A 12,260-nucleotide genomic window follows, 5' to 3' on the forward strand; every position below is an offset into this window, starting at 1 on the left:
AGCGGGAGAACTCTTTTTGCCTAATAAAGTATCCAAACAGTCTTGTTTTCACAGACATTTAAATTAATGTTAGGATTGCACCAACCTACAGGAACACCCCAGCACATGTCCTGGAAACCACAATTTTTAGCAATCAAAGAAAGAAGTATTTTCCACTGGTTTAAAAAATCTTGAGACTAGCAAACAAGGAAAACTCCAAGGTTGAATATTTTCACTCTCCAACACTGGAAGAGAAAATTTATTAAAGTTTATCACTGAATGAAAAAGTGTGAATCATAAATTAGCTTTTAACAGCAAATCATAATCTTTGCTCAGAAGTTTTGTATGGTTCCTTTTTTTGACAGCACAGTACACACCAGAATCCTTCACAGAAGGAAGTTTATCAAATCCACACCACAAATCTGAATAAAAATACAGAGGAAACTCTTCCCTATATTCCATGACCACCTGTTTTTAGATGTAGCAGAAATAATTGTTCAGATTTATGGATGGGCAAAAGCAAGTGGAAATCAGGAGACAATGCAAGCAGTTTCAGGGGTCAATATATTACACAGGAGGAATAATGCTGATTTCATCAGGAAAAATATTAAGGAAGTATGACAAAATGAAACTCCCCCAAGTCAGTTATGTAACGCTGCACTTGGGGAACATGTAGTGGTTTGCACAGGCCCTGACAGGGAAGTATTACACAGTCTCTCAAACAAATTTTATGATGTAAGTAATCAGAAAAGCTTCTCCTCTTGGACTGTTCACTGGCTCCAATTACTGCACAATTATGTCTGTAGACAAAGGAATAGACAATAATCTATTACGTCCATGGATAGGATATAAAGTAAAGTGCCTGAAATTCTTCTCCTGATCAAGAGTCTAGATCAGTGGTGGCGAATCTATGGCACACGTGCTAGAGGTGGCGCTCAGAGCCCTCTCTATGGGCACATGTGCCGTCACCCCAGCATAGAGTTTGTTATTGGAAAGTCGGAGGGACGCGGCACTTCGCGATAAATAAGTGGGTTTGGGGTTGCAGTTTGTGCACTCGGTCTCTAAAAGGTTCGCCATCACTGGTCTAGATGTTTAATTCAAAGTGTACAAATCCCTGAAGAATCTTTGTAACAATTATGCTAGCCTGGGCATTTATAGCTTTCTAGTCCAACCATTACCTTAATACAGACAGCCATTAAGAACAGCTTTCTCTGGTTTTCAACCACTAAATAAAGGTATAGTGTCTCTTCAGGTTGAGGCAGAATGAGGCATAAGAACAGACATGCTCTCACCCCTTCAATACTGATGGGACATGAAGGTCAGCCTGAAAGTTCTTTTCTGAACAGAAGAGTAGCAGCTGGGGTCCAAATATTCTTTGGTCTATTATGGCTTCCCCTTCTGGATAAAATTTTGGGAGATTCATAAAAGTCTTACACTCTACTTTTCTCTTATGCTCCTTTTTCTACTTAGGAACTCAAAACCACAAAATGCACACACTTCCAAAAGAAGGTCTTCTATTAATCCATTTGCTTTCTCTGTCCAGCCATTTGAGGCAACCAAAAACTCTCTTCTCCCTCAGAACACACCATCTTGGCTAGGCTGGGAACCTCCCAGCTCCTTGGGAGGAGAAACCCATCCTTTTACAGTAAGCTATCTGCAAATCAAAAACTCAATCTAGACTTCAGTAGAGTGGTCAATTTAAGCTGTCAAAGCTGCTCAGGATCAGAGCAGCAAACTGTCGGGAGCATCTGCAGCCTAGCTTGTGCATATCTCTGGGTACAAGATAGCTACAACACAGCATATTATGCCACACCATTTTCTCCTTGGTTCTCTTCATCTTCATCCATTTCTGTCTTGATTTGGGCAACACCAAGACGGTACAGTGTATCCCGGATGACAACTTCCCCAGGCTGGCAGCTCTGAACAATCTCATGAATCTGCCTATTCACAATCTCACGACTGGAGAGGAAATCCATCAGGCGATTATAGAGATAATAGTGGGTTGCACTGTCAAAGGTAATAGGTCTCTGGCGGACATTGCTTGTCTTGCTGTCACTGATGGCTGTAATGATAGCACTGTAGTGTTCTAGTTCCCGGCACAAGGAAAGGGAACGGTGGCGACCTGTTGGGTCACTCTGACTGATCTCCTCTATTCCAGTGTGAACAATGCGGCGAGAGGCTGATTTGGTAACTGGATGCTGAATAGCATGCTCAGTGCTGGTCATGTCCACATGGTAGTGCCTGTCAAGAAGTTCTGGGCAGGACACATACTGTGGAAGGAAAAATGGAAGAAAAAAAAAATGACTTCCATATCAGAAGATCTTTTGCATTCTTATCAATTTGCACAGTTCTGAGACCTCATCAATATGGATCATGTACTCCCTGTCTAAATGAAAACAAATTACCTTTGAAAACACAGACCAGACAATTACATTTCTCAATAAGTATGTTGCTTACCGCAATACTTGGAGCATAACAAATGGGAATAGGTTCTAACAAGAAGCAGAACAAGACTGCAAAGGTAACTCAGTAATACTAGTTCAAAAAGCAAAAATACCTCACTATCTTAAAAATAACAATATGTGTTTACTCATGTACATATAAGTTACTACTAAGCTACTTTACTACCAGTAATACTCCTTACTATCTTTCAACAAACAGTGAACACCATTTTGACAAGCCTTTGACGAATGATTGTACAAGGCTCATCATCCCTAACTATGAGCTGCATTTTATATTTGTTATTTTGGTGCTGTTTATACACAGAGAGAGAGATTATGCTTGTAATTGTTGTTTGTAATAGCTAGATTACTTCAATCTTTGTATTTTGGGAATTTTTGCCTGTGGGTTTTGTTGTTTGTTTGTTTTTTTATCTATTGTAAACTGGCTTGGGTTTTCTCTCATCTGAAAGATGAGAGAAAAGCTGTATATTAATAAATAGAAGTGGTAGTAGTGGTGGTGCTGGTGATGGTAGCAGAAGTTGTTCTACAGAGCATGCAGTTCTAAAGTAAACTGCTCAAAACTGGAAGTTGTCAAAGCTACAGTAAGCAAAATAAATATATGAAAGATATAGCGGAGATTAGAAAATGAGTTGTGCTTCAGGTAAACAGAAAAACAATCTTGTGGCAATTGAGAAGGGGCCCTCTGCCCTTATATCCTTCTCTTAATTGTTTCTGGAGGAGGAGGAGGAGAAGAAGAAGAAAAAGAAGAGAATCCAACACTGATTTTCTCACTAGCTTTAAAAACGATGCAGCAGTGCAAGGCAACTAACCCTTAAAGGCTCTGTTGGATCAGAGAAGCAACCCTGGTTCTTCCCCCACATCTGAGCAGTCAAGTCAGGATAGCAGATTTCTGCACACAGTGCCACAGAAGTGGCAGAGTCTACCACGTAGACAGGTGGCCAGTGGCGTGAGGAAGCTAGGAGGTCCACATGGTCCCGGGAGCTTTCTGCTCGGACAATGTATTTTGAGCCACACACAACCTGCAAAGATAAAAGTTGCAACAGGTTTATTGCAACATAATGGAAGAACAAGCACCCAGAACTCAGAACAAACTCAGAGTAAAACTTCCATCTTAAGTTTCTCCAACACCATTTGGACAACTTCAGTTTCTTCAAAAATGGCATACAGTAGATGCTACTTTGCATCTCTATTTTAAGGGAATAGGTGAGATATAAAGATAACAACAAAACAGTAACAAAACAAATAATAATTTCCAGATATTCTCTACAGTCATCATCAATAAAAGATTGTGGGCTATTACAGCCAAAGAATCAAGTAAACTTCTCAGACCCATCATTCTCATTTACTCATTTACCTCAAAAGCCAGGAAATACCACTTTCCATGTAATATACTTCTCCTTCTGTGTCATGTCTTTTTAGATTGTAAGCCTGAGGGCAGGGAACCGTCTAACTAAAAAGATTGCATGTACAGCGCTGTGTAAATTTACAGCGCTTCATAAATAAAGGTTAATAATAATAATAATAATAATAATAATAATAAATAGTAATGTATATAAGTAGTAATAGTAATGTATATCAATTTAATGTAAACTTCACATTCCCTGACTAAATGGGAACAGGACTGAAGGACAAGAACCAAGGGAAGCGTCAATTGATGAAAAAAACATCAAGGTAATCAAAGTCAAAGGGAGACAACTGCAGACTTCCAAATGTTTCTGCCTACAAATCCCATCAGCTCTACCTAGCACAACCAATGGAGAGGGACTATAGGCATGGAAGACTAAAAACAGTTGCCCACCTGGTTTAAGCAAATAGATGAGATAAGCCCCTATGAAAGGAAAAGGAAAATGCTACCCATGCATTTAAACTAGCAGCTCTTAACCTAGCTCTATGAACCTTGTACAGGATCTATGGAGAGGTACCCATGAACAACATTTTAAGGTAAATCTTTAATCTTTTCAAGTGTTCATTGCATTTTCCCCCATTCCCGATTAGTATGTAAAGGAAATTCATTTCCAAAGCAATACAATAAATTATATGCAAAATGATGTGCATATATTTTTATGAGTATGCAGGGAGAAGGGTGTGCACAGTTTTCACCAAGATTATTAAAGGGGCCCACAACCACAAAAAAGTTAAAAACCACTGATTGAATGTATGAATCAAAACTGACATGCACTCAATGGCACAGCAAAAGCACTGATTCCTAGGAACTATATCATAGGGCAATAGTCCTGCAGATCCTTGGTTTATGTGTGTGTTATCCTTCCACCTCTGTTCTACTGCTAAAGCCTCAACCAGAAACCTCACTGAAATCCCAATTTGCAAAGGGGGATAAAAACTATAAATTTATAGTTTTGCACTGGTGAGAACCATCACTGCCCACAGACTTTGATACTAGAACAGTCAGAGGATGAAAAGCTTAGGCTTGGCTTTCAGATCAAATTCACTGTAAGCTCAATTCTGGTTTTAGTGAGGTTACAGGCTAAAGTGTAGGTGTAGACCCTAGATCAATTTAAAAACTCCCTTTTTAGTTTTTAAAACCTAGACTGTAAGTTTTAGGAACATACGAGTATAGTGAGTGAAAACTTTGCATTTGTACAAGGCCAGGAACTGCCTCTTTCCTCTCCCTACCTGGTAATTTATTGCCCACTTCCAGAGGATTCAACTGTTTACCAGAAATCAGTGAAAGAATGTGGGCAGGATAATCAACATTCCCCTTTTCTGCCCTTACAATCCTGCCTTTCCAAGTGAACAAGCCCAATAAACCAAAATGTTTTGCAGGTAGATGGCTGGTTGGGTTGTGCGGGCTTTCCAGTGAAGTGCACAGAATGACTGTCTGCTACACAGAAGTCATGACTGTGTGTTCAGTGCAATCAGTTTCTGACTCTCAGAGAACAGATATAGTCCCTTGAACCCTAGGTGTCTGAAGAAGCTGGAAGATGCAGAGAGACTTATGGGCAAGGCCTTAAGGGACATGAAAACTAGGCTACACGTCCAAAGCAATCTGATGATACAAGCCAGGTAATGACCATGCCCCTCTGAGGTAAAGATAAACCCTTCAAGGAATATTTCTTTGGGGCAATGAATATCCTTTCATTCTGAAGATATTAAAGAGAAAAAAATCTAAAAAGTCTTAAATGTCTGTGTTCTAGAATAGTTTGTATGGAAATGTGCCAGAATGGAAGCAACCTTGGACTTCCTATTTACTGCTATCCAGGACCTAGTGTGAAATAGCATCACAGTGCTATCAAAATGAAAATGTTTCCCTCTGGATATAAATGAACAGCTGCCAAAGAAGTCCAACAGAGTCTATTTGCTGAGGAGCAACAGGTGGGAGTACACTATTGCCCTCTTGTCAAACTTGGAAGCTTCCCAAGGTAGATATGTTTGGCTACTGTAGGTAAAAAGCATACTGGATTATGACTTTGGTTTGACATAATAGGGGGTTATATTCTGTGCTATGCTATGCTATGCTATGCTATGCTATGCTATAAAGACAGTGATGATTTAATATGGACCAATAGAATCATTTTCATCCGAAGGGCAGTCATCTACTCTAGATTGGGATGGGTAAAGTGCTGCCTTGGGGCAGGATGCAGGTATCCAAGGTTGCTTCTGCAGACCTCAACCCCTCCATACTCCCTGGATTGCAGAAAATTCATCTTTTAAACAGGTTGCAGCCCATCCACCCACCCATCCCTGCTCTAAAGCCAAAAGTGTCCTTCCCACCATTTTCAGAGGACCTGCTGCCTATGCAGGTCTCAAGGACAGAAAACAGGGCCCCAGACCTACTGCAGTTGCCCACTCCTGCTCTCAAGAAACATTCTAGGGTCATTTTTCATTGACCTCACCTGGTGTGGACACACTTTGTAGATTTTTCCTCCTGTGAAATGTGCTGGGGGTTGCTTAATCTGTGTCCCATTCTGGACAAAATCATAGAGAGCCAGAAGAGAAAGGCAGAGCTGCTCCTAGGAAACATACCAAAGATGAAACCACAGCATGTCAACAAAATTAAAATACCTTACTTACTTGTAAAGAACTGCATTTCCTAGAAAATCACAGGATGGACACTCATAACTTAAAATGTGTCACAGTTGTAATTGGCCTACTACCCAAACTTCCAATTTTATTTTTGACAAGTAGGCAACCTGGACAAACTCTCATTGCTGAATGGATTTTTCTTAAACAGACTTTCACTCAGTTTTTATCCTGCATTTGTTTGCTGTTTCAGAATGCATGTCTCACATATTATGGAAGTTTAAAAAAAAAACTATGGTAAAACAATAGTTTTTCCTCCTCAGAAACCTCAAGTATATTTTTTAAAAAAGTGAATTAAGATTAGAAATTGTTTGAACAAACTGAAATACTCTTTTTTGTTCTGAAGATCAAGGTGGAACCTCATCTAGAAGGGAAATCAGGTTGGCCAGATCCTTTTGAGTTTCCAACAGGCAGCTGAAACTACTAAATTCAGCCCTTGCCATAGGAAGACTTGCCTTCCGCGGCTTTGAGCTTACGTGGAAGGCAAGCCCTGGCAGAAATAATGGGGCATGTACCCATGCCGTGCGCCCTGCATGCCCCTGCAAGCATGTGCCCCATTACTTTCTATGGGGCTTGAGCATACTCGCTTTTCCCATACCTGGGGGTAGGGCAGAACAGATCCCCCAAAAATGGGGAGGGCGGACTGTATTTGATCAAATCTTCAGCTTTCAAATTTGTTGTACAGTCAGCCCTCCAGATCCATGGATTTTTTATTCATGGATTCAAGATCCATGGCTTGAAAATGTTTTTAAAATATACGAACCTTGATTTTGCCATTTTATATAAGGGACACCATTTTACTACGGCATTGTATTTAATGGGATATGAGCATCTACATTCTGGTATCCACAAGGGGCTCTGGAATAAAACCCTAGCTCATACCAAGGGCCCAATGTACTCTATAATTTTTTGTGGATTTTTTGAGCTATGAGGTTGTGTTCTAGAAGTGTTTATTCCTGATGTTTCATCAGCAGCTGTGGCTGGCATCTTCAGAGAATGCTGACATGGAAGAAAGTGGGGTATATATACTGCTGGATGAGAAGAAGTGATTTACATGTTAATCTGCGTATTGTTGTTGAATGGCAAGGCCTCAGTGTGTCTATTTAATTAATAATCCATTGTCTGCTGGGAAACCCCCCTCACCCTGGGTAGTTTTCATCTGCATTTACTGGGTCTTGATTTTGGTGTTTTTCAGGACTGGCAGCCAAACTTTGTTTACTTTAAGGGTTTCTTCTTTCCTGTTGAAGTTGTCCAGTTCTTTATGGATTTCAATAGCTTCCTTGTGCATTCTGACCTGATAATTATTAGCATGGTTCCAAATTTCAGTGTTTACAAAAAGCATTTTATGCCCAGGATGGTTTATAACATGTTCTGTTACTGCTGATTTTTCTGGCTGACCCAAGTCTGCAGTGTCTCTCATGTTCCTTGATTTGAACATCGCATTTCTGGTCCCTATGTAGACTTTTAAGCAGCTACACAGTGTGCGGTAAACTCCTGTGGCCGTGAGAGGGTCTTTCCTGTCCTTCACTGAGTGCAGCATTTGCAGGATTTTCTTGGTCGGTTTGTAGACCCTTTAGAGGTTCTGTTTCCTCACCAGTTTCCACTGTTCGACAGTGCAACACACTCCCTCGGAGTGTAGTGGAGTCTCCTTCCTTGGAGGTCTTTAAGCAGAGGCTAGATGGCCATCTATTGGGGATGCTTTGATTGGATTTCCTGCATGGCAGGAGGTTGGACTGGATGGCCCGTGTGATCTCTTCCAACTCTATGATTCTATGATTCTCTCCTAAATAGAATGAACTGATGGAGAGTGAAGTGAAAGCATACAGTAAATGAACAGCAAGAGGTCAAGCAAGCGCTACTTACATCATAAGCCAGGACTTGCAATGTGCTTACAGAAATGCTCATTACCTTGGACTCTCCTGCCTCCCAAGGAATGCTACACTGGGTCAAGAAATTCTGTAGTTCTTCCTCACTGTAAGAACCAATCTGTTCCATTTTACAGATTTCATCCTGAATCAGCCTCACTAGAACACTAGCATTACCTTAAAGAGAAAGAGTCAGTTGTTAGTAGCTGCATATAGCACGGAAATATTGAAATCATTTCCACAACTGAGAGGAATGGTCCTGGGGGGAGGGGGATGTGGTTGATTTTTGTTGCTTACTCTTAATTTTAAATGATGTTACTCTTTTGACATTCAATGGTGTTTTAAAACAACTTGATTAAGTATGTTTTCATTTTTTTATTAATCAAGGTTTTAGCTTTTCTTCTTTTAGTCTTTTTAAAAATATATATTTATATTATGCAAATAATAGACACACAGACAGAAAGTACATAATATCAAATACACAAATTTTCTTTTCCCCTTCTTTTAGTCTTTTTGTAAGCCAACTTGGATCACATGCTGGAAAGGCAGAATACTTGAATAAATGAAAGCTAACAGAGAAACAAAAACCCAATAACCTGCAGCTATTAAATTAAGCCACCTTGGATCTCATTTAGGGAGAAAGGTGGGATGTAAGTGAAAAAACTAAATAAATACAATAATAAATTTTACCCATCTCCAGCAGAAGTTGACAGTATGAGGTTCAGAGAGCATAAGAACATCAACTAAAACAACAGCAGGAATTGTGTGGCTCTCAAGACACTGGTGGTCTACAAATCCCAAAATTCTGTGCCACTGACTAGGATTACTGGAGCTGCAGTGTAGCAGCACTTGGAGAGCCATATAATCCCCCAACTGTTTCCTGAAATGATAACCCTAAACTGGTGCTTCATAAACCTTTAATATTAAACCTTTAAATATTCCTGATCCATAAACTGTCCAAGGAGAGTTTACTCTTCTCAGCCCTAGAATATCCCTTGCAGAGGGAGCAGTGGTGAGCATGCATGAGTGGGCAACACACAACATAATGAACATCTAAACTTACTGCTTTCATAAATGCTCATGTATAGCTGGGAACATCTTATTCAACCCTCAAGATTCCACAACACAATGCAAAATTTTCTGCCTTTTCAATATTCCTAGTATCCCTTTTGAACCTAGCTAAGCTACTAACCAACTAGACAAACAAGATCACAATTGCCAGAAAGAGAAACTACCTGGAACTGTATGTGCTTCGAGGTTTTTCTCTCTTTCCGTGTTGACAACCACACTGCCCCTCATCAGTGGTGGGAAGAAAGGAGCTATGATAGAGGCATCAAACTTTGTGATAGGGATGCTGGAAGGGAATGCCACCTGCTCAACCACTTCTGTCTCCATGGTGGACCAAAAATCTTCCACATTAACCTCACTTGATGCCAAGAATTCTGGCCAGGTAAACTACCATTGGAAAAAGATGGAAAGGGAAGTGTCAAGCACTTTTCAAACAATTACACATTCTGTTCAATCCTACAGGCTGAAAATGATTCTTCTCATTGCTTTTAGGAAAAGGGTATCATTCCTTATCTAAAATTCCAAAATCCACGGATGCTCAAGTGTGCGCCACCATTAGGGACAACCTTCATTGTCCCCCAGTGGTGGCCCGTTTATTATGGGAATGAACCCCAGTATACAATAGCCCTGTCGGCAAAATGCAGCTGGATGGCATATGATAGTCTACCTCAATGTTTTTCAGTGATAGAACATTTTCCACATTTCTCTGAGCTATCTCAACTTTTGGTGCAATGCCACAGACTCCACATATCATATCATTGTAGTCTCGGACAGTGAGGCACTCGAAGGCCCAATAGCCATTACACAGCAGCTCCTCAAGCTGACTCAACTCCTCTAGGCTCAGGTTTCTCTCTACAAAAAGAAAAAGAGAAAGGTGCTTACAGTTTAACCATTGTAGGCTATACCAGCACAGAATCCATCACAATCAAATGCCTCACAGAGCCAAAGCCATCTGAAATGCACTGATCACATTAGTTAAAGATTGAGACTAGATGATAGAAAATTCAGGATAAATAAAATGTCTTTGCTTCAACACATAATTCTGAAATATGTTTTCCAGAATTAGAACCATATGTCTCTGTGTCTCAGTTAAAATCTGTAGAGTCTAATCTTAGGTTTCTTTGAGCCTCCCACCTCCCAAGTTACAGTTTGCAGCCATTAAGCAAAGACTTTCAATCCTAATCTTCTAGCTGTTCGCCTTATATCAACAAGTCATCCTATGTACTAACTCACTCGTATGGCTGAACTAAAATAAAATGTATGCTTGCAAATCTAGGTGCAAATTGGAGGATCCACATTATCCACTTGGTTTGAGTTCCAACTTTGGAAGAAAGTGAGACATAAATAAATATAAGAAGAAGAAGTTGTTGTTCAACCAAATATTCAGATAACTGTTAAAATAGTTTTATTTTCCTTGCACTACCACACTGATGTATAATATCTGTCTGTCTGAAATAGTTCCACAACTGTGAAAACTAGACACTTGGAATTTGGCAAACTTACTAAAGGAACCCTGAGGGTGTGCATTTTAGTACTAAGGTGTTTGTTTTTTTAATGGATTAACTTTAAATAATTGAAAGCTGTCTGTGGCCTGGAGTAGCATATTGAGTCAGCCACTAGGTGGTAGACATCTCACAAGAGAGTTCCTGAAGAGGAGGAAGCCCTGGAATTTGGTCCAAATACTACAGATTCTCAACTGTATATATCCTACTGCTATGTAACCTTGGCTTGTCTTCACCTGAAGCACACGCATGTATACACATGAGAGACAGAAGCATGCAGATGTACATTTCAAAAATTGAATTACAACTGTCTGCCTGGAGTTGGAGAATTAAAACACGCCAACGTTTAACAAAGAGAAACTCCTGGTGCCTGTTAAAAACAAGGGAGATACCTCTTTGCTCCTAGTTTATTTTCATCTGGTCCAGGAGGACAGGACTTTGACTGACTCCCACTACAAAGGCTGCACAGAAACCATAACTTCTGAGAGCTTCTTCAGGGATTGTGGCTAAAGCAAGAATTAGCTCTGAAACTTAGGGTGAATTGTTTGTTAGTACAGTCATGCCTTCATTTTCGCAGGCTCTAATTCTGGAAAGAATATATATATTCATAATTTCCTACGAGCCACTGAAAGCCTCATTTTCCATTAATATGCCCAGCACCTTTTTAAAGCATTCTGGAACACACACACACCTGCAAAAATGGTAATTCGCACATATTCAAGCCCAATTGGTTTGAATGGCTGTGTGCTCCCACGCACCATTTTAACCCTCCCTGCTTGCCGGTCCCCAAAGGACCGAGACTGTGGACTCAGAGTCCACAAAAATGGAGGGAGGACTGTAGACTGTTTAATTGTAGTGTGTGCTAATTAATTTGGTATATTAATTCCTGTACTTTTTAAATTCTGAATTATGATGAGTGTGAGACTAGGACTCTGGGAACCCAGGGTTCAAATTCCTTCTTGGCCATGGAAACCAACTGAATGACTTTGGACAGATCTGAGCCCCAGAGGAAGGCAATGGCAAACCCCCTCTGAACAAATCTTGCCCCCCACAACAAAAAATGAAAAGGGGTGGGGGGAGATAGAGTTGCATTAGGGCATGGCTTGGGGTATGGTTTGCAAACAGTGGGGCAGGACCCGGGGGGGGGGCATGAGAATTGCACAAGGGAGACTTGGAAGCCCTGGCTCCTCCTCCTCCATTCACTAAAGTTTATCTGCCCTAGAGAGGAAGAGGAAGACAAGGAGGGTACCTGGTGTCCCTGCCTGAGGGAGGAGGCGGTGGCAAACTATTTCCTTATAAACTGTTAAAATATAAATATACATGAGGAAATGAAAATATGCATA

General features: G+C 40.4%; 1 protein-coding gene across 1 annotated transcript in view; it reads right to left on the bottom strand.

Moving 5' to 3' along the window:
- Positions 1-201: 201 nt before the first annotated feature.
- HMGXB3 (HMG-box containing 3) overlaps positions 202-12,260 on the bottom strand; it is a 52,796-nt gene continuing 40,737 nt past the window's right edge. Inside the window, exons 15-20 of the mRNA XM_042451887.1 lie at positions 10,083-10,267; positions 9,583-9,802; positions 8,391-8,524; positions 6,296-6,412; positions 3,251-3,460; positions 202-2,249 (exon numbers count right to left, since the gene is read on the bottom strand). Coding sequence (XP_042307821.1) covers positions 1,782-2,249; positions 3,251-3,460; positions 6,296-6,412; positions 8,391-8,524; positions 9,583-9,802; positions 10,083-10,267 — 1,334 coding nt within the window. The 3' untranslated portion in view covers positions 202-1,781. The remainder of the gene's footprint in view (positions 2,250-3,250; positions 3,461-6,295; positions 6,413-8,390; positions 8,525-9,582; positions 9,803-10,082; positions 10,268-12,260) is intronic.

This window comes from Sceloporus undulatus, chromosome 2 (assembly GCF_019175285.1).
Source record: "Sceloporus undulatus isolate JIND9_A2432 ecotype Alabama chromosome 2, SceUnd_v1.1, whole genome shotgun sequence".
Taxonomy (NCBI): Eukaryota; Metazoa; Chordata; class Lepidosauria; order Squamata; family Phrynosomatidae; genus Sceloporus; species Sceloporus undulatus.